At 43.8% G+C, this 27,029-nt stretch overlaps 3 protein-coding genes across 5 annotated transcripts; 2 read left to right on the top strand and 1 right to left on the bottom strand.

Annotated features, from left to right (window-relative positions):
- The first annotated feature begins 241 nt into the window (after positions 1-241).
- LOC128304933 (zinc finger and SCAN domain containing protein 4D-like) lies at positions 242-11,951 on the top strand. Of its 3 annotated transcripts, none has more exons than XM_053042190.1 (5): positions 242-949; positions 6,383-6,490; positions 8,672-10,162; positions 10,241-10,630; positions 10,705-11,951. In XM_053042190.1, exons 2-5 carry the CDS (start codon positions 6,392-6,394, stop codon positions 10,909-10,911), a joined length of 2,187 nt encoding a protein of 728 aa, XP_052898150.1. In that variant the 5' UTR covers positions 242-949; positions 6,383-6,391; the 3' UTR covers positions 10,912-11,951. The 3 variants fall into 3 exon arrangements, with proteins under 3 accessions (XP_052898150.1, XP_052898158.1, XP_052898141.1); XM_053042181.1 differs by lacking the exon at positions 242-949 and adding an exon at positions 6,103-6,269; XM_053042198.1 differs by lacking the exon at positions 6,383-6,490.
- On the bottom strand, positions 11,883-13,636 carry LOC128304954 (zinc finger HIT domain-containing protein 2). Its single transcript, XM_053042209.1, has 2 exons — positions 13,155-13,636; positions 11,883-13,086 (listed from the first exon to the last, which is right to left on the bottom strand). Exons 1-2 carry the CDS (start codon positions 13,175-13,177, stop codon positions 11,976-11,978), a joined length of 1,134 nt encoding a protein of 377 aa, XP_052898169.1. The 5' UTR covers positions 13,178-13,636; the 3' UTR covers positions 11,883-11,975.
- A 457-nt stretch (positions 13,637-14,093) lies between these two features.
- On the top strand, positions 14,094-26,925 carry LOC128299670 (uncharacterized). The gene is made up of 13 exons (XM_053035691.1): positions 14,094-14,209; positions 15,013-15,424; positions 18,377-18,502; positions 18,602-18,787; positions 18,851-19,012; positions 19,107-20,181; positions 21,049-21,340; positions 21,418-21,511; positions 21,585-21,723; positions 21,809-22,360; positions 22,425-24,662; positions 24,733-25,245; positions 25,452-26,925. Exons 2-13 carry the CDS (start codon positions 15,245-15,247, stop codon positions 26,024-26,026), a joined length of 6,132 nt encoding a protein of 2,043 aa, XP_052891651.1. The 5' UTR covers positions 14,094-14,209; positions 15,013-15,244; the 3' UTR covers positions 26,027-26,925.
- The last annotated feature ends 104 nt before the right edge of the window (positions 26,926-27,029 follow it).

Genomic DNA, 27,029 nt, shown 5'->3' with positions numbered 1-27,029 from the left:
TTTTATTAATAACAATAATGTGTATTGAAAAGTTGCCATCTGTTCACAAATAAAATTGCAGAAGACCCATAAACGACACAACAAAAATGTCTAACCTTGTGTCAAATCGCTTACATTGGTACAGCCTGCCCTACATGACACTCATTTGCCATGGCACTTGTTGTTTTAGCTTTTTTCATCCCAATGTCAGAACAAATCTGCTCGGTAACATCATATGCTTGGTGGAGAGAAATAATATGATTGTTGCGTGAGCATAAACATAGTTTTTATTTGTTGGTTTCGTTAGTAGTTTGGTGCACCTGCTGTCAAAGTTTTGTCCACCGTGTCTGTACCGTTCGTAGCGCGTACAGCGTTGGCAATTTGTTACCTGTTAGCGCCAGCGGGATCTCATAAATAGCTACACCAAACCCAGCTATCGCTCTGTCCTAAGCTACCTGAATGTGAAACACGGGGATCAATCGCAATGCCGTCGTTAAGTTGGCGACTCACAACAACAGTGATCTTTATCGGTAAACTGCAATAGTTTCTGCTTGCGGGCTGTTTTGATGTAATTTTGCGTTCAAAACACCAGCAGCACCCAGCACCCGGGATAGAAAAGTTGCGACAGCTATGTTTATTAGTTCAGTGATCATTTCCCTCGTTTAATGCGTGGCAGTGCGTTTTTATGCTTTGTAAAGAATAGTGCATACATGTTTTGCTTCCACTGTGGGCGGTGAGATACGTGTGCAGGCAAGCTCATCATTTTCTATGTGCAATACAGTGTAATAAAAACATTCGAGACCGAGCCATCTGCGTGCGGATCAGCAATAGACGTCCACGACGGTCGAGAGCAACACATTAATCGCTCATTTAGCAGCGACAGTGCCGGCATTAGTCGCAAAATTATCGTCCAAAGGTACCACCAACAGCAAAGAAAGTGCAACAAGAGGTACCGCAACGCAACAGAACGGTGAGTAAATCTATTTATTCCTAATATAGTAAACAATAACAAACCGTCTGAGGGAGTCGCAATGCTAGCTTGGATGCAATTTAGGAGCATTCTTTCGTAGTCAATAGATGCCACGTTTCCATCGCAACAGCTCTATTCGGAGATCTTCCAATCCACACACATCATTAAGAATGCGTTCCAAAAGATAAATGAAAAATGCATTTAAGGAATTATGGGGGGGTGCAATCGGTATACACTTTAAGCTCAGGCTTTGCTTAACACTACTCTCAGGTTGACTATTATACATTTCTGGTATGCGTTTTTCTTTTTTCTAAACACAAATATTGCATCGCTTGAAATGTCCGCCTTTCCTCTTTACCGAACAGACGGCGACGTCATCCGGTGTGTCGTTTAGTGTCGTCATTGCGTTAACGATTTATTTTTGTCATCCGGTGGCCGCAATCTACCAAGATGTGGCATGTTAAGTGATTTGCAGCTGTAATTGGTACGCATTTTGTTGTCGCGTTTATTAACTCATCAACAATAGGCCAGTATCTTTCATTACAAATCTTCAGACATTTAGAACCTTTCGGTGGATCAGTAAAAAGGATAACGATCAGTCAGTCGGAACATAGATTTGTAGTTCGGCATTTATTAGTTTTGCTACTATTTTGAGTTTTTTGTCTTTTACTACATTTAGAAACACTGGGAACAGGGGAATAAACCTTGTGCTGAGTATGAAAACCGTGAAAGCTACTTACTTCCCAGAAGTTACAAAAATTCACGGAGCGAAACCTGGGACACTTGAAAGATTTGCCCACCAGTTCTCAAAGTAAAGATATATCTGAAGAAGTTCATGGATGTTATTTCTTATAGTTAGTGATATTGACCAATGTACAGTGGAAGACTGTTTTTGGGAGCACATTAACATTATTCTCCGTTAACTACCTATATATGCTTCTTTTCCACCGAAAGCATAAAAGAAAATGTAACATTGTGTTCGATCTCCTGGACGGCTTTACAACGCAGACAAACAGCAACTGTCCGGATAGCAGCGGCAGTGAGGTGAATGTGGAATTAGAGCGAGCCTGAGCGAAAAACGAAAGTGAAACTTTTGATCTTTCACGACAGCAAAGATGAAGACGATCGAGCGCACCACGATCGAGGTTCTCCTCTTTGCTAATGAACCCCACCGATCGTTGGTCTGCGATAGTGTTTTCCAATGGTTTATACCTACACACATCCCAGGCGTGTTAGCGTTGTGGTCGTGGAAGAAGTGAACTCTCAACGCTGTTGGCGTAACAAAGTCTTTGCGCGGTTCACAAGCAGCGTGCGAAAGTCTCGCATCAACCAATTTGGAAACAATCGACAAACAAAAGAAAGAGAAACATTGCGCCACGCGTAAGGGAAGGTTTGAGCTTTGATCATTTGCAAGTGATCTTAGCGTAAATATCGTTTATGGCATGTACTTTTATGCGCACGCGTGTATGCTATGGAATATTTCCAATAATGAAATATTAAGTTTGAAACACCTGTTATCTTACCGACTGAAAGTGTATCGAGACGGGGTGTAAAACGAAATTATAACGGAACGGAGCATTCGCGCCAACTTCCGTTACGAAGCGTTGGAATCTAGAAGATGTAGAAAGACAGCTGATCGAACGTTCTCCAAGTGAGTTAGCAATCTCAGAAATGTAATTTTAAAAGAAACACCAAAAACAATATCCACAGGCAGGTAATCGGAGAAAGAGACAGACAGAGGGCAAAAATCAAGACCTAAACAACTACCACCTCGTTTACCACGGGCGAACCGCGGGTTTGTGGTTTCGAACAGTGGCGGCAACATCGTGGATTATATAAAACTCTCTCCACTTTCTAAATTTTCTTTCTCTACGAAATGCACTGGATTGGTTGGTGGCGGCGAGGGGCGCCTGGAGGGCGGAGAGGAAGTTAAACTGGCCGCGCAAAACATAAGACATTGGCGTGGCATAGCCCTGGCCTGGAGCATGCCATGACGGTGGGTTTGTTGCAGTGGGAAATAAGGGCCACGATATACACACACCGGACCAGTCCGGAGAGGCACGAGCGAGAGCTTAAACCGCATGCAGCGTGCCCGGGGGTGGTGTGAAAATGCGGGCACGACTGTGAAAAGGTGCACTCACACTACTACTCCGCACCCCATGGTCGATTTGGTTGGATGGGAATTAAAAGGGCATTATTCTACGACACACAGCGGTGCACTATTATTATCTGTATTCGATGCTTCACTCCGAAGCCATCAAACGGCATGTGGTTGGGTGTGTGAGACCTCTCGGTATGATTGGGTTTGTTTAATGCTTATTTCAAATAAACGTCTTCAATTTAGGATTTCACGATTAATTAGCGTTATTTGAAGACAACGCGACAGAATTGTAGATTACGTTGTTTCGTAAAAGATTCGTACAAGTAACTTCACAGTACCTTGTTAAGGCATCACCTCTAACCAAGAAGCCTTCACGAAATGAAAGACTTAAACGATGGTGTCAGCAACGAACCTTTCGAAGCGTTCTGATAGTATCTTGATCGGAGATCGAATGTTTTGCTTTATTTCTCTAATGTTTTACATCCGGTTGGTTGTGTTTGTTGTAGTGTTTAGGTTCACTCGTTGGTATCAACTGTATGATTACTTTCAATCAGCTTCGCTGAAAAATTGTACTATATTTTTCAAGAAAATTTCAATCGATAACAAACAAAAACAAACAGTTTGTAAGCGCTTTGAAAGCTATGTGTAAATAATATTTTAATTTTTTTTGTTTCTACATGATGTCGCTGATTCATAAACGTTTGCTAAAGGTGTACGTGCTACCAAGGCGCACACATTCGTACACAGAGGCTCGTGAGCTCCGATCATCCGGTGATGGTTTATGTAAACATTAGATACGTTGTGCGTAATACTTTGCTCGCCTTCCCTTCATCTTAGCCCACCCCATCCACTGCAAGCAGTGGTGGTATGATCAGAGAGTGATACGACTACTAGCGAACTACTACACTGCGCGTGCGTGTGTGTATGTCATGTCAGTAAACAATGGGGAATTTCGTTTCCATAGCGAATCGCTTTTAAAAAGTTGCTCCACGATCTTGATCACCAATACTGTGCGAAGGTTTATGAGGAGCGCTCCTCACATGTCGTTTAGTAGATGAGCATAAAGTTGAGCAGCAGAGACATTATGAGCTCATTGCTTGAACATTCCATAGACCCTCAAAAGGTTTAGTAGAGGAACATTGGTCGAAGATGCAATATTTTATTACTGAAGAATTTGATTTACAAAAAAACGCATTGGTTATTCTCGAACAATTCTGATGAGGATTGAGTGTTTAGCCATAAAAATATGATGATAAAATTCCAACGTTCCAACCGCATTGAGCTAAAAGCATATTGTTTGCAACAGTAGGCTACGGCCTCATGGCTTGCTACAGCAAAGGGAAAGCATAGCAATGCCGAGCTTTTACGAAGTAGCGCGTGTTCGGCGCCTGCTGCGTACTCTCTTCATCTGTTGGCTTTCTGCTTCGTGGCGATCGACGACGACGACGACGATTGCGATGATCATCGCAGCTACATCCGCAAACGCGGAACCCCGCTCTGGAAAACGGCCTCGCGGACAACGACGTCATAGTGGTCGGATCCGCGATCCGGGTCGGTCGTATAGTTTCATAGATTCGCAATATTTTACTGCTCTGATCCCGTGTGAAACCCCGTGAAGGAAGTTCGTTCGTTCAGCTGTTGGTGTGTGGTAGTTATTGTTGTTGTATGCGTTGCTGTATACACGTGTATGTATGAGTGTGTGTGTGTGTGTATGTGCACGTGTTAGTGCTTTGAGTCGTTTTACTCCGCAAAGAAAACGGAACATGCGCGATCAATGCGCTTTGCGACTGAAAGTAGTTTCACTATCGATGTGAAAGCACTCGTCCTCTCTGACCTGCTCCATGGTGGAATGAGTTCGTTGTTGGATTTCTACATCGATCGTGGTTTGTGTCTTTAATGTGTTTTACTTATGTAGGGCCAAGAATTCCGTGTTGATCATGGTGAATATCGAAGAATCGAATGAATATTTGAGGATGAGCATAATTATGCGTTTTTACAATGGTGACAATCGTGGCTTCAAGGATGCAGTGTAGTGAATGAAGTGCTACTCCAAAAAACGATCATTGTTCGAAGATCGTTTGTGTAGCAACGATTGAAGAAAGCCAATTTCTGAGTCTTAGTAAAGCCAACAATTTCGACTAGGTCTCTACAAAACGGTGCTACGAAATATTGTACGCTGTAACTCTGGCAATGTTGAAGTCCAGCAAAAAAAGTGCAGCAGCAACAACGGTGACTAACTTTAAAGCGGAACCCCAGCATTGAAGAGAAAGGGTTACGAAATGCAATTGAGATTTGATTTCACACCTCCGGTGGCCAGTGAGTGAAAGGCAATACTCATATGTTGCTATGACATCACTAATGTGTGAAAACTAAATCTCTGTTAAATGGTCTATTGCTGTGGTATGTTGAAAATTGAAAGTGATCGGTACAATAAAAGCACAATACAACAATCCGTTTGATGCAAATAAGTGTGAACAGTTGTGGTAAAAGTTTATTTTAAATTGGAAAAAAAAGAAATCGTTGCACGAGCTTTAAGTTCGTTTACCGTGGTTTTTATGTGTGATTTACCAATAGCTCGAGTTGATTATTTTGTATAATTACTTACAGTATCCTTTCGCACACACATGCGACGTTGTGAGGGGGTTTTGAAAACTGTTTTCATTTGCATAAGCTTTACACGGGTACCCCCCCGTAAGTGTGGCCGTGCCCGGTAGCAAATGACAAGAAGTAAATGTGTCCTGAAAGTAAAACACGACGCGTTGCCCGTTTGCCGTCATCGTCATCGCGCGCAGCAATGTGAAATCGAGTGAGAACTACCTGCCCATTTCCCGTTAGCAGCGATTCATTGCCGCTCGAATCGATGTTTCGATGTGCTCAGCGAAACCACAACACGATCTTTACGCATGTGAACACCATACCACTTATTTCACGTCAACTTCACGCCCAGACACAGAGTGACAGCGCGCTAGAAACGAATGTAACGCGAAGGAAGCGCGTGGAGTAGAAAAAAAAAACTATAATCGTTAAACGGTACCCCGGCCAAGCTGGAAAGTGAGGCGTTTGTGGACAAGAATATAAATTGAATTGAAGCGTTTTTGGGGGTTTATTTTTTGTGTCGAAAAGTCCCGAAATCCAGCAGCCTTCATGAACGAATCCGGTATCGTTACGGAGCGGAAGGGAGTAGAGGATAAAATGGACGACAATGAAAATTACATCGAGGTAAAATTAATACCTACCCACAAGCACTCATAAAGTTCCTAAATGCGATTTAATACTACTGCTGCATCATTTTTTATTAATATGTACATAATTTTGTTGCTTTTCACTTTCAGTGTTCGAAGATGAACTTTTCACAGTTCACGAATCCATTCGCTGGACCGAATCAGTTTACCGCAGGAAAGTTTCCCCAGAACCTTACCACGACCGCATCGAATGGGCAGGTGAGAGAGCGTACCGTGCTGTATGTTAACGGATCTTAGTTGTTTTAATTAAACAACGACGAATGTAAATTTCATCGCATTATGCTTGTTACCATGACCTGCTGGTGCTGCTGCTGCTGACATGATGATGATGATGATGATGATGATGCAAAAGGTCTGAGAAACTGGCTGCTTAAGACGCTTGAACAGCCAGTACTCGAGAACAAAGAATTGGTGGCACACTGCATTGGCACACACCCGAGAGGGGGGGTAGAAACATTTTATGCTGCGATCAAGTGTTAAACGTGACTTCTGACTAACGAAGGAAAGATTCGCTCTTTTTTTGTGTGCAGTTTCCCATCATCTTAAAAACACTTCGGTACGGTGCAACACGGCGGCAAACGGCGTACCGTGGCTACATTTGAAGGGTGATTTCAACGCCAGGCATAAATCGCAAGCGAGAAACCTTCTGGCACACAGATTTGCGTGACGTTGCGGATGCGAGTGCAATACATGCGTACATGCCGCTTGTAGAAGTTAGGTTTGGATGGATTGATTTAAATGCAACCATTCAAGGTTTATTGGGGAAACATTAAACAACGGATGGAGGAATTGTGTGAAGGTTGCCCTAGAGTCGCTAAAGAGCACAAAAAGTGCAGCTGATGGACGAGATTTTTAGCGAACAAATTTGAAATGAAATGAGTTTTAAATTAAAAGAAAACAGTTCATATTAGAGCATCTAATGTTTGAACAAAATATTCTAACTATTATTAAGAAGGCTAAAACATTTGATTTATACAGGAAATACTAGATCTCTTTCCCTTGTTACCTAATTTAACTTTATACAAAGCAAAATATGTGTCTGCATTAAGTTCATCCACTCGAGCAGGAGGACAAGAAATAACTTTCATTTTTATTTGAACTCCACAGAAACAACTTGTGGGTCTCTCTTGTGGGAAAGAGAGTGATTCTTTTTGCTTTCCTTTCTCTCAAACTAAATAGTAAAAGTAGATCTTCCTACACAGGCTAGATGTTTGAAGCCAAGAGCATCGTCAAAAGTAGTAATACTTCTTTGCTAAGAAAGCTGGTTTAGATTAACTTATAAGTAAGACAGTGAATTTGGGCATTTTTTTTGGCAAACAAAAATTGTTTTCTTTGCTTATGAAACAATCTTCAATTATGCGGCCATCATGATCACGTATAATAAATGCAACAACTATAGCAGTATTAATTTATACTACCGACCACAACACAACCCGATAGAGGGAAGTGACTCCCCGGGGGCTAAACATCGCATAAACTGGTTGGTTGAGATTGAATTGCATTGGCCCCGCAATAAACTTTGGCAGCGTTGTGCTCTTTTGCGCCCCAACGGTATTGGTTGGTTTTGCCCGCTCCGTCGGTGGTTACATTACACATTTGCCCAGTTCCTTTCAGGTTCCTGTTCGTTCCGGTCTATCTTTTACTCTTTGCCCCCCCACCAACCACCTTTGCTACCACTGCGCACGAGCGCCCGCGTAAAGTTCATTCCACGAATGAGAGAGAAAACTTTCACTTTTACTCAACTTTTTGTCGAGCCCCCCCGCGTAACATGAATGTGCTGGGGCGCACGACGGAACCTAGCGAACGAACGTCGTGCTTTTGCTTGCCGTCATGCTATGGATGGATGTGGGAACGATCTGCAACAGCAGCAGCAGGGTGGCCGAAACGGAAACAATGCGGAAAGCACACCAAACCAAAAACCGTGGTTTGAAAAGATCATGGCGCACTTGGGGCGCTATCGGATGAATTCATTTTCATCGTGATGGAAATCTTAAGGATTAAGGTTTGCCTGAACGGTGGTGCTCTTTGTGGTGAGAGCAGCGCACCTTCGCTAGAAAGGCTTCGGCAATGCCCTTCCAGTGCTAACACGGGCTTCGGTACGGACCGCTAAACAAACGCTGACTTTTGGGGGGCAAGCGTTGAAAGTGAATGTCATTTGAGTTGCGAGTCTCGTGTGGATACACATCCGCTTCGGCGTAGGAAGCGATGCACTTTGACCTTATGAAGCGAGCTGAAGAACTGGCTTGGGAAACGACATTTTAATTGCGCCAACAACGATGGTGTGTGTTCGATGCATGCCCGAAGGAAGGAACACCATCGTTAGAAGACACACCATTCGTTTGCTACACATTTTCTAATCGATTTGACCATTACTTTTAGGTTCTGGGATTGGTGTCCGGAAGTGAGGGAGCGATGCAGTTCCTAAGACCCGTGGATGGAACGGCGGTTAGTGCGGCTTCGGCAATGTTCCATCAGCAACAGTCGCAGCATGGACAGGTCGTTACAACGGCCGGTATGCCGCACCCAGCAATGGCATCTCCCGCCTACATCACACTCCCGATCACGATGCCAGGTGCGAAACCGGGCGACGCACAGCAAACCGTCCAGATACAGGTGTTAAACCCAAACCCGCTACCGTCGCAAATGGCCGGATCCGGTGCGGCCGGACAGACGGGCCAAACCGGTTCAGCGCAATCGGGCACGCTTCCGACACCGAAGTTTCAAATGGGTCAAATGCAGATACCCATCCAGGGATTTCAACAGGGCACAACGGTGCTCACGGTGGCGTACAGTCCCCAGGACGAAGAAGTCCTGCATAACCAAGGCCTGCCGGAGGGTATGACAATAGTGGCCGCACTGCAACCCCAAGACTTGCAGCTACTCGCGTCACAAAACCCTGGCTCCACTACGATACTGCAACAGCACCAGCAACAGCAGTCCAATCTCTCCTCGAACAACGCATCATCGCCGGGCGGCGTGAAGATCGACAGCGAAAATCCGCCCCCTTTACGGCAGATTAAGCAAGAATCTCCAGCCATCTGGAATCAACCGTCGCTCGTACCGACATCGATGCATTCGACCAGCAATATCATAGAAATGGTGCAGCAACAGCAGCAACAGCAGCATCAACTACATCACCTACAGCAGCAGCAGCAACAGCAGCAGTCACGCCCTCCCCAAAATCTCAACCTGCAGCCATACTTAAAGTTTAACAACAATAACAACGGCACAAACCCAGCGATGACGACCATCATGAACGGTAGCCATGTGCTGCAGCAGTTGGTGCTACCGACCGGCGTGACGATAGCACCCGGTATCATCAAGCAGGAAGTGCCGGATGACCATTCGAACGAAAACACCCAGTTCGGTCCGGCGGACAGTACGGGCCAGGGAGAGAATGGAACCGATGGCTCACCGGATGGTCGCAGCGTGCCGGGCATTAATGGGCGAGAGCACGAAAACGAACCGGGAGAGAATGGGGACGGTACCGGCAATGGGACCACTCCCAGCGGGAAGGCTCGAAAGAAGCGCAAGTACAAAACAAAACCACCGAAGCCGAAGCGACAGAAACCGGGCCAGGTACACATCGCCACCGCCATCGACGGGACGGTACTGTTCTGCTGCCCCGAATGTCACATGGCCTACCCGGAGAAGGAATGTCTCGAGCAGCATCTGGTGGTGCACAAAATCGAGCGGCGGTTCATATGTGATATCTGCGGTGCTGGGCTGAAGCGCAAGGAGCACCTGGAACGACACAAGCTCGGCCACAATCCCGAGCGACCGTTCATATGCAACGTGTGTGAGAAAGGTTTCAAGCGAAAGGAACATCTCAACTTGCACTACGTCATACACAGCGGCGTTAAAACGGAGGTAAGTTCATGGGAATGTATCATTTCTCGAGCTGTGATTAATCTCGCTTTTCGCCTTATTCTCATCTCTCTCCGCTAGATCTGTAACGATTGTGGGAAAGGTTTCTACAGGAAGGATCACCTCCGGAAGCATATAAAGTCGCACCTTACCAAGCGACTGAAGGAGGAGAAGGCATCCAATCGCAACAACAATAATAATAACAACAATAATAATAGAAACACATCCAATGGTGCTAACACCACGACAACGACGATCGCCAACGGTGCGCCAAGTACGTCGATAGCTTCGTTACCGACGGGTATCCCTTCCGGGTTGACAATAACCACTACCAGTGGGAGCATGCAGAGTGGCACAGGAGATAGTGTAGACGCGACGGCTGTCGGTCAATCGGCCGCGTCACAGCAGAACTCATCGACCCAAAATCTATTACAAAGTGCAATAAGTCTACCGCAAGGTGTAACGATACATGTAAGTATTTCCACCAGTGAGAGCGTAAACGTAAAGTATCGATCGTACTAATCAAAACTTCCCTGCTTGCACAGGTACCTACCGCGGATAATCAAACGCTTCCGGTCCAGATCTCCTTACCTCATCTGGTGGCACAGCAACAGACTGACACCGACGGTAGCACCAGAACAGTTCTCGTGTCCAATTCGCCCGAGAGCCTGAACCATCTTCACAGTACGATCAGCACGACCACAACTACTACCAGCTCGTCCTCGTCCACACCTGCATCGAGCGCATTATAATGACATCCGGGCACTAGCAGGACGTCACTCTGCACGACGCCTGTCTGCCTTTCGATGTTTTATAAAGCGCTGGCATTCTTCGCGAAGTGGAAATGTGCGATGTGTTAAAGCAGCTGCGGTGGTCCGGCAGAAATACTCACCTAATACGTACGGGCCGGAATCTTGGACCTTTGGACGCAGAGGCCAGAAAACCGATCACCGGTGGCATTTGTTTTGTTTGCTTCCTTCGGATGGTATGCGTCTGTTATCGTTCGTTAAAAAGCTCACATTTGCGAAGGTGTCCTTGCGCTGTTAGAAAATTTGTTTTGCTCATCCTCGTTGATCGTATATGAAGACGTTGTGCTTCACCCTGCAGTTCGTATGTTGCATTACTCGTTAAACGATAGTTTTGCTATTTTAGGTTTAAACGTACATATTTTTTAAAAAGTATTTAACAGATTACCAACTTTTAGAACTGCGGAGACTCATAAGTATATTTATTTTAACGCAAAACACACATCACACGGTGCGGCGAACGATCGTTCGCCCGTCACACACTCCCAACTATTCATCAAACGGTTAGATACCCCCAAAAGGATTCATTCGTTTCGCAGATTTGTTGGGTTGGTTGCTTTCCCATTTGTTTTTATTGTAATTATGTGTTTTTTTTTTTAACTTATTCACACGCATCGTACCGCATGACGATGCGCTCTATTCCCAGGCCCGGTTGTTAAGGGTGCGTGATAACAAGTGTACAGGATTGTTTGACGAATGATATCGGACAGTAGGGGGCACTGGTATGGGAAACTCTGGGAACAGTTGAAATGAAAAAATAGGTGCCTCTGGTTGAGAGCAACGCTAGGAAATCGTTTAATACTCTTTCCAGTTTTTACTTTTATACGTTTATTTGTTTTCTTCTTCTCCGAAGTAAACCCCGCACAATAAGAAAATTGTTTTGTACAATGAGACATTGTATATACGCGTGTAAGAAAAGATGAGTATAGAGATGATTTCATAAAAAGAGATGAAAATAAAAAGAAGTATTATATTTTGATAACATGTATGGTGTATTTGTGTTTCTGCAGTTACGATTCGAAATACGAAGAGCGAGCGTACGCTAGGTAAAACTCTATTTTTTTCACACAACTTCTCAGCAACGGAGCATTTGCGTGCTTCAGATTGGCCCCGTCCGTTTGAATCCGATCCGATTTAATTTTATGACTTTCTTCGGTTTTTTTATCTACACTTTTCAGCTCTCGTTTAGCATTGCTCAACAGGGTACGTACGTCGGATAAGGCTGAAAGAAGGAATAGTCTGCTATACTTTTTACCACATCCTTTCGGGCCCGTGAACAACGTTTGAACGTCCGTTTTTAGTACGCCCAAAGTTTCATGGTCCGTCGGGAGTTGTTCATTGCAGCACTCACTGACCACGGACGTTACGGCCATAAGGGCTGAGTCGAAGATGCCGCTTTTCTTAAGATTAACGCATATTCCGAGCATACAGTCGACTGTTTCTAGCGCATCTTCATGAATATCTCCCAGGAAGTACCGGTACACGAATGAATATGCCGCTAGCACATTGGCAATGTTATGTCGCACCGTTGGCGAAGGTGCATCTGGTAGGATGTCCGAAAGCTTAGCGATGTTGGTCGATATTTTTGGACAATCTTTAAACATCTTTTGCTCCTGTTCTGATGGTTCTTCGGCCGCCTGAACTAAATCTACTTTGTATTCCTTCGCCCACCAAATGTTTGGAACGGGCAACATTTTCGCAATATCTCCATTCTCGAGAAACCGTTGAAACTCTTCCTTTTCGCCATCGGTCAATCGATCCCACACTTCCGCTGCATTGTCCAAATCGATTCCCTTCAGTCTGTTCGCCAGCTCTACCTCCTGTGCTTCATCGTCCGAATCAAGCTGTTGGTCTGGACCTTCAAGATCGGATGCGGCATCTGTTGATGAGTCTTCGTCCTGCATTGAATCCATTTGTTCTACTCGCTGCAGTATTTCCAGCATAGTTTTGCTAGACTGTGCAGCATCAGCATCAGCTTTCCGTAGTGCTAGCTCCTGTACGACATTCTCGCGGTAAAAGCCTTCCGAGCATTCCACATGCTGCTGTGCTTTGTAGCACTGAACGGAACAGTACATCATGTTGCATCTTGGGCAGTTATACTTTGCTTCTTTGGTGCCACAGCTGCAAAGAATGAAATTAAAATGCACCTTAGAAATTCATGCAGTATGCGGTCGATAATTAAAACGTACATTTTGCAAACCTGTTCATTCATTGTAACTGCAACTATGCTTATTTTAATGAAGTAGGGAACACGTTTGTTATTGTGATAGAAAATGAGATTTTGACAGCGGGAGGAATTTCCTACATTGTAAATAAACTTCGGATCGAGATACAACAATCTCTTTTTTATGTTTCCAATTTGTTGATGATTTTTTAAAACTAGTATGACGCTTCCATTGCGTCACAACTTATCATTTCCTTTATTCGTGCTATGTTTTATGAAGTTTTTATTAATTACAACAGATGCACAACAGACAGAAGCGAAGTGCAATAGATTTGCAAGCTATTTTCAATCCGAATCGATTGGTTCTAGTTTAGCTCATAGAAATCATCTGTTTTGCAAGCACGATCTGCGAATTCTGTTCGCATTTAGCTGATAGCTGCCGTGCCGCAATTTGAACGACAGCGATCTTGGCAATTCGTTTTTGTCGATGAACATTTAATCTATGTTTCTACTGAAAATGTACCAGTAGTTTTTAAGCTAGTCGTTACAGCAGAAAGCTCATGTTTCGTGCATGCAGTATTTCGTGGAACATATTCATATGAATATCTTCGTGAATCTGCAATAGAATGAATACTGTTGCTTAATGTTGTAATTCTAATTCTGTATGTTTCTACATTGCTCAGAAAGTTGGAATGTGTATCTCGAATGTTAAAGAAAATAGTGGTGGGTTCTATAAAATACTGGGAATATTTTAATAATGCTCAATAAGTTGCGTATTGATAGAAAATCGACTAGCAAATATAAATTATGTGAAAAGATTAATGCCCGCAACGTAATTTGTACTCAACTGTCAAGCGAAGTTCCGACAAATGTCTTCCAACGGTGAGCGCACCTTCGCTTCACGCGTCTCCCATCATAGTAGTCGACGAAAGCCTGTGTTCATCGAAGATCGATTTTAAAGTGGCAAATTTTCACAGCACGGCAGGCACGCGCCTCGTTGTTCCAGAAATATTGCATGGTTACAAGTGTGATTTCATTTAATTCTAGTGGAAACTGCGCAAAAACTACTCCAAAGCACAGGTAAGTTAAGTGGAGCGTGTTAGATTAATCGAAACGGTGTTTTCGGGAGCGCAATTCTGTTCTGAAAAAAGTGCAATCGAGTGACTCAACGCCTGTAGAAATAGAAGAAGAGCATGAAGCGAAAAGAAGGAAACGTAGCCGCGCGATGAAATGCGATGTGTTTCGTTAAATCCCCCAGCGGGTTTGACGTTTTTCGTTAAAAATTATGGACTATTGCGATGTTATTAATTTCGTAAATTCACGCACGTAGTGATCCGTGAAGAGGTGAATTGTTACAACATGTAGGAGTAAAATGTGTCAGTTTAGTTATTGCTAGACTTTGTCCTTGATTTCATTGTACGTTTGGAAACGCAAATGGTCAATTGGATCAGTTTTCATTAGAAATAACAATAACAGAAGTGAAATTTTACTGTAACTTTCCTGCTTGAAAAGAACGTAATTTTGTCTAATTATGGTGCCGAGTTATTGTAGCTCTCAACCGGTCACTCGGTTGTTAATTTTAGGTACGCTTAAAGTGTTGTAAAGTCACACTCGGCATATTTCTGTTAGTAAGCATGTTAACTATAACGTGTAAGTGTAATCTACATCGGCTAAATCGGCAGTTAAATTGGCATCGAATTCATAGTGCGCGACGGAACTAACTTAACGACATCAAAGAACATCATTTTCGCTTTTGTGTAGGCCATGATACATTGTTTTGTGTTGTTATGGTTTCGTTTAGCGCTCCCAGCCGTTACGGCCGTTAATCCTTCCTGCCTGTAACCAGCCTGTGCAATGATAGTTACATTTGTTTTCTTTTACAGTGGACGTGAGAACGGCAGGGAGCAACGGACGTTTGTCCTCTGCTTGGTGTGCAGTGAAGGCTGCCAGCTGTTGCGTAGCGGTGACGGATTAGCAGCGAGGCTAAATAGTCTAGCCTACCCTTGCTGTATAGGCGGCTCACCACTGTCATAGCTTCATCTAAGCATCGTTCTCGTGTCACGTACCCGGTGATCTGGTTGCATAGGTGGTTGTTATAGTGGCAGCTGTACAGTCATGGAGCAGCCATCGGCACTCGAGGGCCGGGCAAAGCAGATCGAGAAAGAATATCTCTCCAGCCTAGCCGACCTGAATGTCAACAGCAAACCGTTGATAAACATGTTGACAATACTGGCCGAGGAAAACCTCGAGTACGCCCAGATCATCGTGCACGCGGTGGAAAAGCACCTGATAAAGGTTAAACAATTTATGTCGATACTTACCATTCTATTATCTACAGCTAAATGTCCACATTATAACCGGCGGTTCGTGGTGTCCCAAAAAAGCGGATCTCTTCCAGTAGTAAATCGGTTTAAAGTAGCCAAAGATGTTAAGTTTAAACAGAAAACAAGCTAGAGCTAAACACAATACTCAACTGTGGCACGCTATTTCAGACGCAACGATTGTGAAACATGGTGAAACGTGAGGAAATTGCAGTGTGGAACTGATCTGTGATAAAATATAGTGATTATGTCATCTACAACGGTGGATGGAGAACTGATATCAGCTGTAAATTAGTTCATGTAAATGAGGAGATATTGCTAGGACGTATCGTTCACTTGAACAGTTTCCTTATTTTTGCCTACTTCCACTGATATCATTATATTCGTTTCGAAAGCTCAATCCTGTCAATTGTTCTGTGGTCAATCGATTAGGTTATCATTCTGTACGCATTCTTCGGACAAAAGGGAGCCTGTGTTAATATGAACCATTTAAGGAGAAAAGATTAGCTTTCAATGAATCGACAGTGATTATTGGTTGTTTTATCATTTAAATTGGTTCTTTAATGTTCAATCTAGCAATATGTTTTGGAAATTTTGTTATTTTGTATTTAAAAAATGACAAATTTTTCGTTTTCTAAAGTGTTCAATTTTAGATAGATTTGTATATGTTTGTAGCGAAATGCACCTATGCTGAGGCACCATAACAAAGGGATAAATTTTACTACAACAGTGAGGAGCGATGTCAAGTCAAAGCAGGGTGCATAATGTCCCGATCTACTGGGTGCATCATGCCCTCGTTCATAGTTGAAAATATTTATGATTAAGATACGAATCATTATGCACACTGAACGAAATTTGTATGTGCTGTTTGAAGCTCTTATTTTAATTAACATAATCAAATGTTTAACTTTCATAAACAAACAACGATTTTTACAATACTTGTTCCTTAACGGAGCAGTTAGCAGAATTACATTATAATTTCTCTTTTTTGTCTTCTGCCTAAACCTAAATAGAAGAAGAAGAACTGCTCCGCTCCTGTGAAATTGTTACTTTGCGCTTATTCTACGATTATCATGGGAAATCAGGAAAGGTGCGTTTTGCCTCAGGGGTATATATTATCCCAGGCTCTACTACGTAAACTTGGAGCATTTATTTATTTTTATTTCAATAAGGATAGCCTAATGGCAAACATTTATAATGTATATAGATTTAGTATAAAATGATTGCTTTATCACGGAACAATTGCTGACAGGAATGTTGAAAAGTTGCGGTAGAAGAGCATGTAATAAGATGAATGCTACCTTAGTTGCTGTATAACCCACTACTCATAATGTTTCACTAACGTTTCGATCTGATACCCCGGGTGCCATTCTTGTCACTTTTCCGGATAGTCCTGTAAATTAGTTGCTCCTGTTACTTTTATGAAACTCTTAAAATAACAAATACTTTACCTTCGAATATTACAAATAGAGTCCAAAACTGCAGACTGGTTTTGGCACGCGGGTCGTTTAACTTAGTGCAAGAAATAATTTATTATCGAAAATATTCAAAGGAATTATACAACATAGATTGCGGGTTTGAACTTGACTATAGACTGTTGATAGTGTAAATCATTCTCGTACACAATTATAAAAAAAGAAAACGAGCAAAAGCTTATAAAAATAATATGGGACTAATAACATACGATCGTGCAGTAATTCCTTAATCGAAATAAATTGTACAAAATTCACAGTCTGTTAAATGCATCTAGTAAATACGCATATCGCAGCTAGTAGAGAACTGTATTGAGTACCGATCATGTATTTCTTTAATGTCCAAAAAACAATTTTCTATTTGAAATGAACATTACTCACAAAATGGCAGACCCCCAAATTAAGTATATATGAACAACGACAACAACAAAAAAACAATAGCGGAAATTCACAAACAGAGTAATTGAACAGTTTTCCAAAATCAATTCCCTTAGTACACCTAGTATACAATGAAAGCATGAGTATCGGTGTGGCAAAGCCTAAAGTTCAAACAAAAGTACACAATTAAAGACTATTGAACAATAAATCATTCTGAAGCGAACTATCTTTTAATTCCCTGCGATGTAATAACGAAAAGTTATTGACTGAACTTGTTCAGTTTTATTTTGTTATTTTATTTTTTTCGTATTATTATTTTTAACTTTTGCAAACTTCTTGAACAGCGCGGAACATGCTATTCTTTGAAGGAAGAAATACAAAGGAAACGCATGATGAATAGGACAACTCGATATTGCTACATGTTAATAACATGGTCACTAGTCTTATGAATTTTCTGAAGCTATAATTAAAATAAGTTCATAATATCCCAAATGGTCAGTTAATTTTTTTAATATTTCTCTCTATGTATCGAATTCTTACTTATTATGCCTACAAATCAAACATGAAAATGTGTGTGCAGCAGATCAGAAAAAAACATTATTTCAATATTTTATTTATTTTATATGTTATTGTACATTTAGTATAAAATCGAAGAATAGAATAGCGCTGTTGGAAGAATTTTAATGCTATCGCAGATTTGTAATTTGCCGATAGCAAAACCAGTTGTTCACTCCTGTATGTACTACAAGGCTGGGAGTGTTATCGTGCAAAAGCACGATGTACTGATGGTACAAAATAGTTGTTTACAAAATAACGATCATGAGTTGTTTTCATCGCTATTGTTCCATTCAAATTGATGGATAATTTGCTACTTAATTTTTTGTTTATTTTACACCCGGTCGTCAGAATCGGAATATGAGAATCGCAAGCTTTTAAAGGTATTCGTTAAACACCATCCATATCATCATTTCCACGTGTTTTGTCGATAGTCAGTTTTAAGAAGAGAAAAAAGATTAAGTTTCTCCAGAATGCAATCACCACATCTTCCGTTATAACGTACATTGATTTTAATATAGGTTGCACCTGATGTAAAACTGCCAATACTTTACCTCGTTGATTCCATCGTTAAGAATGTGGGGAAGCAGTATCAGACGCTGTTCAGTCAGGTCATAGTGAATATGTTTTGCGGAGTGTTTCAAACGGTATGTAAATGGGACGGATTGTTGTAACACTCCATTAGAACAACAGCATCCCTGCATCGCGATAATAATAATATCGATCGTATTGATTATTCGTTTCAGGTCAATGAAAAGATTCGTGAAAAAATGTTCAACTTGAGACAAACCTGGAATGAAGTATTTCAACAAGGCAAGCTCTACACACTGGATGTAAAAATCAATTCCATAGATCCAGGATGGCCAATTACGGCGCAATTGAAACCGATGGCATCGTCCATCCACCTGAATCCCATGTTCCTGAAAGGAAATGTATGTACTGTAAGTCTTTAATTGAGATGTCCTGCCTTAACTTTAGTTTGTTTGTTATACTAGCATGAGCCTACACTAGCAATGCAGCAAAAGTTAAGAGTCAAACAGCGAGAGTTGTTGGAACTGCAAGCACGAAAGCTGGAATTGGAATTACTGACGACGAAGAAGCGCATTATGGAACAGGAGAAACAACTAAACATTCAAACGGAAAGTGTTGCTAAAGAGGTAAGATTCATCACAAATAAAGAATTTCGCTTCATGCTGGACCAGATTGAAACAACAAAAAGGCTGATTGGGACATTATTGATTCTAATTTCAGCCATCGCTAGAGATAGTAAAACCGTTGGAAGGTGTAAGTGGTCCTGCTGCTATGCTTTCTGCTACAAGTGGTATCATCTCGACAACCGTGCCTCCACCGGTGGTTATGCCGAAAAGTCGCATCGCTCCCGTGCCACAAGGTATGATCAATATGGTGAAGACGCGCGATCCGCGTTTGGCAAAACAACAAGCTACGGCTCCGCTTGGTGGTGCATCGTTACCAGCGGCCGGTGGAGTGAATAATCACCACACCAATCTGGGTCCGTTATCAATTCCACCGCCCGCATTTCCCGGTAGCATAATGGATGCCTCAAATCATAGCATTTCGGGATCGAAACAATCATCGACACTTGTGAAGGAGCAACTCGGCGAGAGAAATCGTCGATCGGAAGCTGTTGCTGGAGAAAGTGCAAGATCTGACTCTTTGTTGGAAGAAACAGGAAGTGGAGGCCGTGGCAAAAAACAACCTTCTACCAGCAGCATTAGTTCGTCTTCGCACAAGTCACGCCGCGATCACGATGTGAAACCAAGAAAAGAACGAAAAGAGCACACATCGTCTTCATCGTCTGGAAGCGGCAGATCGTCAACGAAAGGCAAGTCGTCTTCATCCACCCGTTCCGTTAGCAGCAGTACCGAAAAGAGGAAACAGCGCTCGCACAGCACCAGCGATGGCTCACCACATGGTAGGAAATCACCTCACTCGCCAGGAAAGAAGAAAGCTTCTTCGGAAAAATCTTCATCCTCCTCGCACCATCTGCAAAGCGACAGTCCGAAAGGAAAACCACGTTCGGAAATCAAGAGCTCTTCGGAAACGTTTGCGGCTAGTGGGAAACCATCGCAACAAGCACGGAACAATAATCTGGACAGCAAGAAACATCAACACTCCGCTGGCGAGTATCCATCAATTGCGGGTTTGAATAGCGCCAGCTCCGAAAGCCAGAGTGCCGATTTTCGTTTTGGTGGTGCTCAAAAACGGATAAGGATTGATGAGTCGGTTCCTGACATTCATTCTGTTTTGGAGGATACGGACGAAACTGTTATGCCGATGATGAGGCAAAAAGCGTCGGAAGTACAAAGTAAGAGCGATCTTCACATTAACCTATTATTTACCACCCCATCCGGTATCATTGTGTTGATTTTCGGTAAACGTCGCAGTTCTTCGTTGCCAACGTCAATTTCAAAGTTCGTTAAGGCATTACAAATAAGGTCAGGGATGGGTTGAGTATAACACCAATGACATAAGGCTGTAAGTTAACGGGAATTGTTACTCTACTGTGTGAGAAAAAGGACAATCGCAGAGTACAGTAATATAGAGTAAGAAGTGTTCTCAGCTGTTGGCTTCTGGCATAGCTGCTAAGTAGCTCCGTCGCCTAGAGTAGAACTCTTGACTAATGGAAATATTTCCTGGCGATAGGGCTATAACAAGTGACGATAACAAACAGCAACGAATGACGAAGAGACAGTGATGATAATTGATGGGTTTATAGAGATTTTGAGCGATTTGCTCATTCATCTCTTACAAATAGACAGTGGAAAACGCACAGTTTGTTGCAAAATAAAAACAATGTTGGTAGATGCACGAAATCTCTTCGACCTAAGGGATGAAGAGTCTTCCGCTCCGGTATTTGTCGATCTCGTTTTAGCAATTAAAGTTCTTCTCGTCGTTGCACCTTCCTTCATTGTAATTGTCGTGATTGATCTGCCTTTTTGTCAGCTTGTTCTAGTTCGTATATTGCAATAGTTGTTGATCAGTTTTGTAGGATTTCATGGACATTCGATTTCAGTGTTCAGTCTCATTTACCGGTTCAATAAAACCCGAAAGCAGCAGCTATTGCAGAAAGAAAAAAAAATGGGATCGCTGAAAAAAAGATCGAGTGGCCCGTCCTTTGTCTCACAAGCGCAGGCATTAGACAAGCCATATTTAATCATACAATTTATTACAGATAATAGCGCAACAGACGACGAAGAAGCTCTTTCGGCAATGATTGCAAAAGATATCGATTTACGAGCCATTCCTCTTCAGTTGATCACGGCGAAACATATGACGGAGCACGATTTATCTCTGAACGGGCCAAAGAATGATGCATCTGGGTCTGGCTCGTCGAAGGAATCTCCATCGAAGGGAGCTGAGGAACTGGAGGACACAGAGAGTAACTCTGGCGGAAAGAAGCGAACCAGTACCACCAATTATGATGAACCCAACGCCAAGAAGAGCAAAGCCGAAATAATAGATGCGTAAGTATGAAGGTGGAATACACTTTTAGGTAAAAGAAATTATACACTATCACTGTTTTTTATCCACTCATCAACAGATTGTTCGGTAACGAAGACGTCGATCTTCGACAGTTACCGATTGGAGGCACATTAGTGATCTCAGGAGACGAACAGGAGATGGATTTTTCAAAGGTAATTCGCATGTTTAATAATGATTAAGTTAAATATGGATCACTATAAGTAATTTGGTTATGTAATTGCACAGATGGAAAACGCAGTTGATCAGTCCCGATCTTCCCCTTCGGAGAAAACCAATAGCAACTCTGGAGCTAAGCTTGAAGATATGGGCAAACAGCACGACAAGGACAAGCTTGGCAGGCCTCTGTTGTATAATAAATTACCTGGTATGTGCGGAGTAGCTCAGCATGGAAAATCGAACATGGAATTGAACTGATAATATTTGTTTTGTTCCGTTGCTCCATTCCACAGATGATCCTATAGAACGGCGACGATCGATCAATTCTCTTGCTAAACCAGGCGACATAGACCATCGGTTGCAGCATCAGGGTCTGTTTCATCACAAAGCCGCAGAGGATGACGATAATTCAATGGACAGTATGAATGCGAATATCAAAACCATTATCGCCCAGGCACAGGAGCAAATGGATAAGGGTGAAATAACGCCTGAGCAGTACAGCATTCTGATGAAACAGGTGATTCAGCTGAATGAAACGCAAAAAATACGCCAAGCGCAACGCAAAGAGTCAGTAAAGCGCCAAGATCAAACGATTATTCGAATTGATGATAATGCGTCGTTGAGTGGCGATGATGATGTGATCGTAACGTCCGTGACGGTACCGACGCCAGGCGCATCGGGCATGCGTATGACCGAGCAAAAGGACATCGTGAACGATTTTCGCGGAAAAATTCATCCCATCGACGGAAAGCCACCGTTAGTCAAGCCCTTTGAAGTTGCACCTTTTGCTGGCATTGGTATTCCTCCTACATCCATCCCGCCTCCTGATATTCGTGCCCAGCGAGGTAAGTGTATTGTTTGCCCGAGGAGTGTATGAGCTAGTCAAGTAATTGAAAACATTTTTCACAGATCCACGACGAATACGTGAATCGAAATGGAATCGTGTAGAGCCTGCCCCAGCATTAGGATGGGCAAATCGTCCTGGTGCTGTTGGGCCTGTCGTTGGTGGACCGATGGTAGGGGCGCCCTTGGCTGGGGGGATTCGGCCTGGAATGGTGGTACCAAGCCCTTGGGAGCAGGCACCGTTCCAGGTGATGACCGACGGTATGCCTCGGTTCCCGACACCTCCGGGTCCTCTTCCGCTGGGCGTCCTCGGTGGAGTACCCGCAAACGGAATATCAATGATGAATCCGGCACTGCCTAAGATGAATGATAGCGTCCGTACGATAAACATCGACGGTGTGCAACGGGAGATACGCTTTTACGAGGAAACTGCCGTCATCTTCATTACCTGGGACGAACCGAAGGAGATTGGATTCCAGAAGGGTGCGCGCATGGTGGTTGTGGACGACAGGGAAACGTTCGAGCTAGGTTTCAATGAACCATACAAATCGGTTAGCATTGAAAATAAAGTCTATCAGATGCGTTTGGGTGCCCCCACGAGGGAGCTTTATATCGATGATTCCTGGTACGAATGCTACTTCGGTGATAAGCCTTCGACGATAGTGTTGGACGGCAAGCCGAGAGTGTTTAAGATCGCCGGCCCAGCACCGCAGGTGAAAATTGGTGACATTCGCAAAGATCTTGTAGCTGGCAAAATCAGCATGATTGTCGATGCAAAGTACGTGATACCGGTGTTTCTGGACTGCAAAATACAGATGTTTGAGGTGCATGGCGTAATGCATCGCCTACAGTTTGCGGATTTCCTGCTGACGGTGTTAATAGACGATCAACCGTTCCCGGTTGATTATGGCGGCTTGCCGATTCTTGTACGGTCGCGCGACAGCGATCACTATATCCGATTCACAGCCCTGCCAAACGGGCTTGTGCCGGGTAGAGTGTATATCCGCGACATGATACGCACACCAATGTACCGCGATCTTCGTACACCACCGAAAGATCCCGGTGATCTGTCACCACCGATACCACTGAATCCACCCTTCGCCCCTCCGACAACCGCACCACCAGCCTTGTCTGTTTCCGGGCCACCAGGAATGGGTTTCGGAGCAATGAACAATCTTCCACCAGTGATTGGTCCGCACTCCTCAACCTCGGCTGGGCTAGACTATCTCACGAACTTAATGCCTTCGATGGCAATGCAACCGGGAGCTGTCAAAAATGGTCCTGGGTATCGTATAGAAGCGGACGAGAAGACGCTCATCGCAGGGGGTACAGGCATCGGATCAACGGTACCCAGTTCATCGCAACAGGCAAACGCTTCAGCTGCCGGTGGAGCATTGCCCCTTCTTAGCAACATAAATGTGGAGGAATTATACAAAAAGATTGTAGCGGCTGGCATTATCACGAAGTTAGGCACAGGCAAATCGTCTTCGCCAACACCAGCACAATCGGCTGGTGACGGTGTTGCAGAAAAGGACCCGAAAGATGCGGCCAGCAAATCCAAAGAAAAGGATAAATCACCCGTTCCTGAAATTGAGCCGGTGCTACTGGATAAGCCGGAAGCGCTCAAGAAACGCCAAACGGCCATTGTGCACCAGCTCTTCTCCGGTATGCAATGCAGCAGTTGCGGTGTACGATTCCCACCCGAGCAGACTATGAAGTACAGCCAGCATCTGGATTGGCACTTCCGGCAGAATCGGCGCGACCGTGACTCGGCACGGAAGGCACACTCACGCAAGTGGTACTACGACGTTTCGGATTGGATCCAGTACGAGGAGATCGAAGACTTGGAAGAACGCGAAAAGAATTGGTTCGAAACGCAGCAGACTGATCAGGGTGATCTGAAAAAGGGCGGCGGTGGCGGTGGAGGAGGATTGAGCGGCAGTGCCATCGATGGTGATGAATTTTCGTCGCACGATGACTCGCCCCAGCCGAGCTGCCCGGCCGGATCAGATGAAAGTGACCGGCAGTGTCACATGTGCCACGATACGTTCGAACACTTTTACAGTGAGGAAACGGAAGAGTGGCATTTGAAGAATGCGATCCGGATCGACGGTAGCACGTACCATCCGCTGTGTTACGAGGACTACAAGGCATCGTTGACGATGTCCGAATCCACGCTGGGCAATGGGACACTTGGTGTGTCGTTGGACGAGAGCCAGAAGACTGAAGAAATGATGGATACGAGCGAAGGAGGCGCTGAGGGAGAATGTAAGGTGGAAGGGAAATCGAGATCTAGCAAAACAGGTAAGCAGAAATCTAACAAATTCGCAAAAATTAAAATACTCATATCAAACTCATCTTAACTTTACTGAAGGTGACGAAATGGAAGACGACGATGACGATGATGATGTCATTGTGTTACCCACTGTGGAACCCGTCGTGGAAGAAATCCTCGATGATGACGGTGATGAGCCACCGAATGGCGAGAAAGAAGCCGACGGTGTTGCAGCTACAGAAGAAGGACAAGAGGCATCGACAGGAGCGTCCGGAAATGTTAAATCACCACGACAACCGGAGTTCCAAGAACGTCAAATCGATGAGGATCTCTTCATACAGGAGCCCAACATTGAGGTAACGGACTTGGATGAGATAGAGGACAAACCGATCGATAGTTGTTCTGCTGATGCTGGATCTGCAGATGGCGGCCATGGAGAGAATGGTGCCAATTCGCTGTCGTCGTTGCTGCGCGTTAAGATAAAGCAGGAACCGAAAGAGGAAGACGATGCAGACGAAGAGGATGCTCTATTCGAGGACGTGGGCACTATCGAGTCCAGCTTAGTTGAAGTTGATGAACCTTCGCCGGCAACCAACAATGCTGCAGAAGAGGGTAAGTTGTTTGTTTCACTAATACGAACGTATAGGCGCAAAGCAGATTAAAGGTTAAGTTACTAACAGTACAATACGCGGTACGGGGGCTGTGGTTGAGTACGATGGTGGGTGGTTTCGTTTCTGAAAACATCGTTGAAATTGGTTGAAATCATTCGCTTGGAGGAGGAAAGTGTTACATTGTTTGCTTGCATACTGTTTTTCCAGAACTTTGCGACGAGCTTATAGTTGAAAGCATTCCATCGCCATCAGAATCGTCCAACCAGATGGGCCTGTTGGTGCAACCGAAGGCATCGATTGACGGCAACGTGGAGCTGCAGGATGCACCACAGTCAGTCGCGGCCATGCCAAATAAAATCAAAATCAACATCACAACGGCGAAAGCCCAGCAGCAGCCAAACCATGGCCTAACATCGGCCAACGATGGCGAAACTAGCGACACTACCAACGGTGTAAATGTGAATAATTTTAATGAAGATAGCCAAGGGATCGGGCTGGACAGTGGCGGCACCCAGCAGAACCACGGTGATGCGGCGACGATCGCGGAGGATGGTACCGGAAGCTGGGAAGAGAAGCAAGAAAAGAACGGTTCCGAACAGTCCAATAATAAAGAAATGTCGGCGATTACGACGACGGCTCCAGTGGATGATGGTGTGGTTACGTTCGAAGAAACAACTGATGTAGCGTATGAGCTGAAGGAGTCCCTGAAGGGCGTCGATTGGAACAGACAGCCACGGGTAACCAGTGGTCTCGAGGCTTCCGGCCTCTGTTCGATCATGTAAATAGCAACAAACTCGTTGTCGCACCCGCATCTGTCTGTGGCAGCGTTCGCAAAATGGGTACACACTCCGCCTTCTGAAGTGTGTCGATCTTACTGATTTGACCGCATCTACCACACGTAGCCACGGGGCAGGGTACCTTTTTTCACTTATTCTTAGCCATTTTTGTTGCTCTTTCTTACATGGTGCCAGGTGATGTGACTCCTGGTGCTATGGGTAATGACGAAGCATCGTGTTGCAATTTTGGGGGTAATAGTGTGGTTTGTTATTTGATAGGTTTAGTAGAATTTGTAAATTAGCATTTAGTATGATTGTTTTTTCGGGGCTTGGGAATGGGAATGGCCGTTAAATGACCATATGGAACATCAAGCACATCAAGAGGAATATGTAACGCTAGTCATGTACACACGTTCGCAAAATGGCGGCATATAAAAAGGACAAGAAAGCGATTAGAAAAAAAATCATACCAGCGTGAAATTTCAAGGGTGTATTGTGGGACAATCGCTTCCGGCTCGATAGTCCCTCATCAGGAGGTCACACATGATGATCGTGAGCATATTTTTATCATTCATTTTACTCTTTAGTATTTGTATAACGTTATTCAAATGAACTCTATCGTATCAATTGAATTGTATTTGCCTGTTTTTGCAAACACGGTTTCGAGCGGGACTGGAACAGCATCATTTCGTTGGAAATATGTTTTTTTTCTTCCTCAGCGTGAAATAGCGTCAAAGCGCCTCAGTGGGATGTGGCGAAATGTGAACACTGTGCGAACGCCGTCGTTATCCGATCGGATAGAATATGAAATCAATAAATGAAAAAAAAAAACAAGTGAACTGAAGTCACATGAAGAAAATAAGAAAATTTTCCTTGCGGAGAAACGTCTATTAATACCTAACACATATGCATCTATGCGTGTAACCGGGCCACCACGTGTGCTTGAACATCATGTCGGTGGCATGTTGGTATAGCAATAAACAGAAGGGATACTGACCGAAAGGTATAA

The sequence above is a fragment of the Anopheles moucheti genome, chromosome 2, assembly GCF_943734755.1.
Source record: "Anopheles moucheti chromosome 2, idAnoMoucSN_F20_07, whole genome shotgun sequence".
NCBI classification, from domain to species: Eukaryota; Metazoa; Arthropoda; class Insecta; order Diptera; family Culicidae; genus Anopheles; species Anopheles moucheti.
Note: the sequence above shows the minus strand (reverse complement) of the source record. Positions and strands in the feature narration are given on the sequence as shown.